Source organism: Hemitrygon akajei, chromosome 16 (genome assembly GCF_048418815.1).
Source record: "Hemitrygon akajei chromosome 16, sHemAka1.3, whole genome shotgun sequence".
NCBI lineage: Eukaryota > Metazoa > Chordata > Chondrichthyes > Myliobatiformes > Dasyatidae > Hemitrygon > Hemitrygon akajei.
Window position 1 is genome coordinate 25,549,875 of NC_133139.1, and position 8,778 is coordinate 25,558,652.

General features: G+C 46.3%; 1 protein-coding gene across 2 annotated transcripts; it reads left to right on the forward strand.

The window, feature by feature from the left end:
* The first annotated feature begins 2,235 nt into the window (after window positions 1-2,235).
* Window positions 2,236-4,856, forward strand: uba52 (ubiquitin A-52 residue ribosomal protein fusion product 1). Of its 2 annotated transcripts, none has more exons than XM_073068454.1 (5): window positions 2,236-2,324; window positions 3,067-3,174; window positions 3,686-3,772; window positions 3,917-4,019; window positions 4,691-4,856. In XM_073068454.1, the coding sequence occupies exons 2-5, from the start codon at window positions 3,072-3,074 to the stop codon at window positions 4,782-4,784; spliced, it is 387 nt and encodes a 128-aa protein (XP_072924555.1). In that variant the 5' UTR covers window positions 2,236-2,324; window positions 3,067-3,071; the 3' UTR covers window positions 4,785-4,856. The 2 variants fall into 2 exon arrangements, with proteins under 2 accessions (XP_072924555.1, XP_072924556.1); XM_073068455.1 differs by lacking the exon at window positions 2,236-2,324 and adding an exon at window positions 2,453-2,890.
* The last annotated feature ends 3,922 nt before the right edge of the window (window positions 4,857-8,778 follow it).

Here is an 8,778-nt window from a genome sequence, read left to right on the forward strand (position 1 = left end):
CCGCTGCTGCCAGCCAGCACACGCGTCTGAACGCTCAGCCGCACCCCCACAACTCGCCATCTCACAGACACTGCCCTGGTCACTTTTCACCTTCTATAGCTTCACATATATATATTTGTTTCATCATGACAGTGCCAGTAACATAAGTATACTGTCTTTCATAATCATGCACTTGGACTTCCTATCAACCCGTCTATCTTCAGGCTATGTGCTAATATTAATGTGCGCTGTGTGTGACCGTATAGTTCAATAGTTCCATTCACTATCAGAGAAATGCACAACCTGAAATTCTTGTTCTTCACAGAAACTGAATAGTGCCCAAAGAATGAGGGACGTTCAAACGCGAGAACCCCGATGACCCCCTACTCCCCGCACAGGCAGTAGTTAATCAACGGTCCTCTCCCCCTCCCCACCTCCATAAAAAAGCCCCAGCACCCCCCACCCGTCGGTAGAGACTATGATCTGCGGTACGACAAAAGCTAATCACTCACCCGACAGTTCGACATGTCACAGGCTCGCTCTCTGTCCCTAAGAAAGGGAAAAGAGGCGTCACCCTTACAGATAGAACAAAACAACCCACTGATGTGTTGTGTCGCTTTTTTTTTGAGAGATGGGGAGAGGAGGGAGAGAGAGGAGAGGGGGAGAGGGAGAGAGGGGGAGAGGAAGAGGGAGGAGGAGAGGGAGGGAGAGAGGGAGGGGAGAAGGAGGGGAGAGGGAGGGGGAGAGAAGAGACAGGGAGAGGAGGAGAGAGGGGGAGGGGAGAGGGAGGGAGAGGGGGAGAGAGGAGATGGGGAGAGGAGGGGGAGGGGAGGGGAGAGGGAGGGAGAGGGGGAGAGAGGAGACGGGGAGAGGAGGGGGAGGGGAGGGTAAGAGAGGGGGAGGGGAGGGGGAAGTGGGGGGAGAGAGAGGAAGAGGACTGAAGTTGAGTGTGACTCCAGGTCAGGGTCTTCAACAAAACCCATCCACCCCGAAAAGGATAAAGAACAAATATATGTTGCATTTTGCACCTTGGCCTCACAAACATGGTTGCACACATGTGTATGGTCCAAGGACAATAAACTTGAACAGTAATTTGAGAAATGCCAAACTATAATCATGGGAAGATCTCAAATCAAGGGGAGAGATTTAAATTGGAATTATTGTGAAGGAACTCAGAGCCGGAAGCAGTCACTGTGGACCAACGTAGTTGTGAAGGTGACTTTTGCTTGTGAGCAAACCTGACCTGCTAATTATGCTGCAACGCAGAAAATGCTGGAGGAACTCAGCAGGTCAGGCAGCCTCTGTGGAGGCAGACAGAGAGTTGAATCTTCATCTGGATTGGAAGAGTAGAGGTAGCAGAGGGAAGGGATGGAGCAAGAGCTGGCCGGTGCAGGTTGGGTCCACATGACGGGGTGATAGGTAGATGAGGCAGAGGAGAATGAGAGTAACACGCACAAAACACTGGAGGAACTCAGCAGGTCAGGCAGCATCTACGAGAAGGAATAAAGAGTTGATGCTCCAGGCTGAGACCCTTCATTTCAATTAGTTTTTGCAGATAATTTCCCAGGAAAAAGATAAAAGAACCCAGAGTTCCCGCAGCCTCGGGAGAGGGAGTCCTTCTAGAACGGAGATGAGGAGGAATTTCTTTAGCCAGAGGGTGGTGAATCTGTGGAATTTATTGCCACAGGCAGCTGTGGAGGCGAGTTCTTTATGTATGTTTAAGACAGAGATTGATAGGTCCTTGATTAATCAGGGCTTGAAGAGATACGGGGAGAAGGCAGGAGATTGGGGCTGAGAGGAAAATTGGATCAGCCTTGATTAAATGGCAGAGCAGACTCGATGGGCCAAATGGCCTAATTCTGCTCCTATATCTTATGGACTTATATCACTTCTCAAAGTGTACAATTCACACTAAATCCCTATTAAAATGCACCGTCAATGCGCCTATTTTCCCGGTTTATCTGTTCCATGAATTTGCTGAAAAGTATGTCAAAGTTCCTCAGCACAAACTTGCTTCATCTGTGAGTAAAAATGGTAGCTGGTTCTCTCCCAAAACTCAGCCGTCCTTTTTATCTCTTAATCTCCTCAATGACCCCAGGCACGAAACACGCACCAGGGAGGAAGAAACGGAGCGCACCCCGCACCTAAGGGCGCTAGCAGGAGCCGCGGCGGGGAGCGGACACCCACAGACTGGCGTTATTGAACGTGCCAGCCTCAAAGATGGCAACCTCCACGGGACGTCCTTATTTCAGAGGAAATGACGCAATAATACCACGGGCGCCGAAGCTATTTCCGCCTACGGTGTGCGTCTTCTCCCTTTCAGTGTTGGAGCTGCTGTGGGGCGGGTGGGTGAAGCGGGTCGGGTCGGGGAGAGGGAAGGAAACGGGAGGGCGACGGGTCCTGGGATTGTGCGGCTGGGGCGGAGCGAGGGAGCAGGAAAGTAGGGGAAGGGAAGGATGGGATCCGGCAAGGATGGCGAATATCCGGGCCTCGGTCTCGGTGTGGGCCTGTGGGGGGCAGGGAGAGGCTTGGGGCCTGGGGGATAGGAAATGCCGGCCCGGACTTCGTACTCGGCCGCGAGGGAAGGAGAAGACTTCCCTCGGGCATTTGAAGGGGCGAGAAATGAGAATCAGGGCCGGGGAGGATGAGGGAAGGAGGGAGGCCCGAGAGTGGGAGAGGGAGGAGGCCCAGGATCGGGCCTTTATAGGAGACGACACTCAGGTCGAGGGGACGCGTTTTAGGCGTGGACATGATGCCTATTTTGGGAAGTTAGGGCTCAGTTTGCGGGATCGGAACTGAAGGGTTGCTGTTCGGATTCTCGGCGAATGCTTCGGGGTGCAGGTGCCTTCCCTACTGGGCAGCGTGGTACATCGTGAGTGGGGCACCGTAGAAAAGGAGGACTTTAACGAAGGTAGATTGTAATTGTCGGTGCTTGACTGTGCCTCATGAATAGATGAGATTTTGTGGGTATGGTTCCTCTTGCATTGGAGGAACGTAGCTTGGAGTGGCATCCTCGGGTTTGGGCTGTCTATGTCTGTGTGTTGTCGTGTGAAATTTGAGTGTCAATTCACTTTCTTTTATTTTCAGTCAAGATGCAGATTTTTGTGAAAACTCTGACGGGGAAAACCATCACCCTTGAGGTTGAACCAAGTGACACCATTGAAAATGTGAAAGCCAAAATCCAGGACAAGGAGGGTGAGGAATGCAAATAGTTGTGTTGGAGGGGCCAGCTGAATAAGGTTTCTCTGTCTTCTGTGAGAAATAGCCAAGCTACACTTGAAAAATGTGGCTGTCATTATGGGCAGAGTGGCCTTAATCAACAGTAAGATCACCGGTGTAGGTACATATCGATACAGTAGGAAAATTGGCCCATTTGATGGATCAACAGCACAACAATCTCATTTTTAATTCTCTCCACAATCTTGTCAGATTCTACCCATTGTCCACACGCTAGGAGTAACTCATTGGCTAATTAACTCACCAACTGTCATCTTTGGCAGCCATGCTGCTGGAGACCAGACTGCATGTGCTTCAACCATTTGGCTTGAGTGCTTGGTGAAACAGTGGTAACTGGCTATGCAGAGCTGGCAGTGACATTAGAGAAAACTGTAGGTTTATATTGAAGTGGAAAGGTAGGGTCTGTAGGCAGGCTGTCGGAAGGGTAAGTGTATTGGACGACTCTTGCTAACCCCATCTTGTGTTGCAGGGATTCCTCCTGACCAGCAGCGTTTGATCTTTGCTGGAAAGCAGCTAGAGGATGGCCGTACCCTTTCCGACTACAACATCCAGAAAGGTGGGTTCTCTGGGGATCCAGTTGAAGTGTGTACTCATTTTTGCTCTGGTTTAGTGGCTGGGGGGGGGGGGGGGGGATCGTGGGTGGGACTGCGGATTGTTTTGTTTACAGTTGAACCTGACCTGCCTGTGTCTTGACTTCCAGAGTCCACTCTGCATCTGGTGCTGCGTCTGAGAGGTGGGGCCCTGGACCCCTCTCTGCGAGTCCTTGCTCAGAAATACAACTGTGACAAGATGATCTGTCGCAAGTAAGTGTCAGAAGTCAGTTATGGGTTGTGTGTGAGCCCCTGCTATCAGGGCAGGGAAGGTCTGTTCATGCATGTTCAATAGGGAACAGTTTATTCAGTTCTGTTCAGTAAGGCCATGGCTAGCCTGATTTTTTTTTCCCATTTACACTCTTGTTTTAGGTTTCACCGCCCCTCAACCCAGGCTTGATTACTTTAGGGAAATTATCCTAATTCTAATTTTTAATAGAACAAATGTGGCTTTTTTCTTGAAACACTTTCAGTTTATGTTGAATCTGCTTCTGTCACAGTTCCTTGAACTGAGCTTTATTCTTAAGAGATTTTCTTAAGTGACAGATTCTGCCTGCTCGTGAATTTGGTCTTGAGAGAAAAATTGATTTCCTGCCCTGACATTTTGGACTTATCTCTTGGCTGTACTACAGTTCCTAAATTTTCATTACGGTTTACTCTGATCTACCTTTAATGACTTTGGCTATACTGTTGATCAATTAGTATAGTCACTTAGGATCATTCTTTATCTGGCCTCTACAGCTGACAGTACCTCTGAGTGGGTGAATTCTGATGTTCAGGATGGCTGCACTATTCCTGTGTGTTTAGTCTGATTTCTTAGTGGGCTGGCCTGGTGGGGACTCCGCTTTCACTACGGGTGTTGAGTGTTTGTCTTTATTCCACAGGTGCTATGCTCGCCTGCATCCTCGTGCATCCAACTGTCGCAAAACCAAGTGTGGCCACACAAACAATCTGCGTCCCAAGAAGAAGCTGAAGTAAACATCATGTCCTGTTGCCCACGTTAGACTTGCATTTGTGCTAAGTTTCCAATAAAAGTTAGTTGCATTGTCATCTTGAGTTGCTTATTGTGAATCTATTAATTGTCAATTCTGTTTATTTCTTGCCGGTTTCTGAAATGTTGATGAGGAACTAAACGAGATGGATGCACAATAGACCCTGCAGCCCAACTTGGCATCAAGTTGCTGTGGACAACCCTTGCTGGCAAGCCAGATCAAAAAGGCATGTTTAAAGTAGCACCATAGACATTAAACATTAGCTGCACTTCTGGTGAAACTACCGTGGAGCTACAAATAGCAAGCAAATCTCAAACCAGTGGATCTAACCTCTAATCATGCCACATTGATGTGGATCGTGTATCCAAGAAAAATCCATCCCTCGAATGAAGGCTGTAGCATGTGACTTAAAATGCAGCCATATTCGCTTTTCCCACTGTTACGTACCCCGTAACTGGGTGTCTTACCAGCAAAGATAGAAGTGTCCGTTGGAGTCTGCTGATACTATTTTCAACAATATTTATTAGCAAAAATATACAAAATAATATCAATGCGAATATACAGAGAATATACGTTAGCAATACTAAACCTAAAAGTGCAGGTATAATAATAATCACTAATGAAACAAGCTCTATCGTTGTCTAGGGGATAATGAATTGTCAGATGGAAATATAAAGTTCAGTTCAGTTCAAGCAAGTTGCGGTAGTTTGTCGCTGTGTTTCAATTGTTGGAAGAGAGAAAACGTGAACAGTAACAGCTATTATCTTGCAAACCTTCCTTTACAATCTTGATCCATCGATGCGTCGTTGTTGTGGCCATTCACGTATTACCTCCGTCCTTTAGCTAGACTGTTCTAACGTGGTGGACTCGTCACCCAGGCAAAGGTGGACACACACACAAGCCCCACCGGTCTCGCTACAAAACACTGAGTTAAAAGTTACCGACCCTTCGTTCGGTCTCCGGTCTCCCACCCTGTCTCGTGGGGGTTCTGATGCTCACTAGCGTTTCTCCTGGTGCGTCTGAGGGGTGTTACCCCAGACCTCACTTTTATCCCCACTCACGGGGTCTCGGGTGTCTTAATCAGGTTAGGGTGATGTAACCCATCAAACCAGCCCACTCTGGTTGCCCCCTGAGGGGTTTCAATGAATAGAACAGTACCAAGTAAACAATCCTCCACAAGACAATAGCAGTAAATCAATGGCTTTTGTCAGTGGGAGACGTTCCATCTTAGCTGTGTGTCTCTCATTCTCTTTCATGAGCTGTTATCAATAACAACTGCCCTGGCAGATTTCCTTTTGTCTCTCTTACTTCCTTGTTAGCAGCATCGAAATTGTAGCGATTTGCGATTCTCCAAAGGTGGGGGCATGGGCGACTCTGCACCCTTCTGCCCATCAAAGTTGTTCATCCTTCGTAACACCCCCATCCTTCTAAGAATTTTCACCAAAGGGGAAAATTAACTAATACAGAGTCTTACAGAATTGCGGAATCTTAACACAATACAAAAGAGTTTTTAACTACACAGCAATACAGATATACATTCAACTTAGCCTCTAGATAAGCAGTCAGCGAGTACACTATCACTTCCTTTAATATATTGTATCCTAATAAATTCCTGTAGCATCAGACTCCAATTTAATAACCACCTATTTTTATTCCTTCAGCAAAACAAAACTAAAGAGTTGTGATCTTAGCTTAAGTGTATATTACAAAAGGTGAACCAATACATGTGTGATTATTCTGTAGTACATTACAAAAGTTTATGCAAATACTAATCTTTACTTTTAAACTCAACAGTCAATCTTCCATGGTGTTGTCTTTATTATTTATATGCTTTGTCGAAATCCCTCAAAACCAGATCCTGTTATTTAAAGTGGCATTTTGTCAACCTTTGCCTCTTTTCCATTTAACTCTCACGTGGTTAGCTTGCTCACCAGTGTGGAATAGGCTTTCGCATACTCCTTTCATAGAGGAGTTCTTTTATCAACAATGTTTTCCAAACTTAGCCCATCTTCTGAACTTCCACACAATTCTTTATTTTTAAGCAAGTCATTAGTTTTATCTTCAAGACCCTTCATTCTATTAGTTTTCAGTTTAACATCTGCAAGTTGTTTACCTTTAAATTCCAAAACAAACTGTAATTGATTCACAGGCACCTTGTTAACAAGCCATTGTTCCTTCAGCCTGGTTACCGCTTCTGAAACCAATCCAGACTTTAAATTTTCTTTATTCAATTTAGGAACTACACTTTTCCCTTCTTCAATAATATTCACATCACCAGCTCCCATCTCCTCACTAACTTTTAACACACTTTCTAAAACAAACAACTGAGAATTCTCACTTCCCACTGACAATAGACAATAGGTGCAGAAGTAGACCATTCAGCCCTTCGAGCCTGCACCGCCATTTTGAGATAATTTTGAGATAATGCTGGTCAATTCCTATCAATACCCGGTTCCTGCCTTGTCCCCATATCCCTTGATTCCCCTATCCATAAGATACCTATCTAGCTCCTTCTTGAAAGCATCCAGAGAATTGGCCTCCACTACCTTCCGAGGCAGTGCATTCCAGACCCCCACAACTCTCTGGGAGAAGAAGTTTTTCCTTAACTCTGTCCTAAATGACCTACCCCTTATTCTCAAACCATGCCCTCTGGTACTGGACTCTCCCAGCATCTGGAACATATTTCCTGCCTCTATCTTGTCCAATCCCTTAATAATCTTATATGTTTCAATCAGATCCCCTCTCAATCTCCTTAATTCCAGCGTGTACAAGCCCAGTCTCTCTAACCTCTCTGCGTAAGACAGTCCGGACATCCCAGGAATTAACCTTGTGAATCTACGCTGCACTTCCTCTACAGCCAGGATGTCATTCCTTAACCCTGGAGACCAAAACTGTATACAATACTCCAGGTGCAGTCTCACCAGGGCCCTGTACAAATGCAAGAGGATTTCCTTGCTCTTGTACTCAATTCCCTTTGTAATAAAGGCCAACATTCCATTAGCCTTCTTCACTGCCTGCTGCACTTGCTCATTCACCTTCAGTGACTGATGAACAAGGACTCCAAGATCTCTTTGTATTTCTCCCTTACCCAACCCTATACCGTTCAGATAATAATCTGCCTTCCTGTTCTTTCTCCCAAAGTGGATAACCTCACACTTACTCACATTAAACGCCATCTGCCAAGTATCTGCCCACTCACCCAGCCTATCCAAGTCACCCTGAATTCTCCTAACATCCTCATCACATGTCACACTGCCACCCAGCTTAGTATCATCAGCAAATTTGCTGATGTTATTTTCTATGCCTTCATCCAAATGGTTAACGTAAATGGTAAACAGCTGTGGTCCCAATTCCGAGCCCTGTGGCACCCCACTAGTCACCACCTGCCATTCTGAGAAACACCCATTCACCGCTACCCTTTGCTTTCTATCTGCCAACCAGTTTTCTATCCATGTTAATGCCTTCCCCCCGATGCCCTGAGCTTTGATTTTACCCACCAATCTTCTATGTGGGACCTTATCAATTGCCTTCTGAAAATTGAGGTACACTACATCCACTGGATCTCCCCCGTCTAACTTCCTGGTTACATCCTCGAAAAACTCCCAACAGATTAGTCAAGCATGATTTACCCTTGGTAAATCCATGCTGGCTCGGCCCAATCCTATCACTGCTATCTAGATATGCCACTATTTCATCCTTAATAATGGACTCTAGCATCTTTCCCACCACCGATGTCAGGCTGACAGGTCGATAGTTTTCTGTTTTCTCCCTCCCTCCTTTCTTAAAAAGTGGGATAACATTAGCTGTTCTCCAATCCTCAGGAACTGATCCCGAATCTAAGGAACATTGGAAAATGATTACCAATGCATCCGCAATTTCCAGGGCTGCCACCTTTAGTACCCTAGGGTGCAGACCATCTGGACCTGGGGATTTGTCAGCCTTCCTGACAAATAGCCTCTTCTCATCAGTCTTCTCATCAC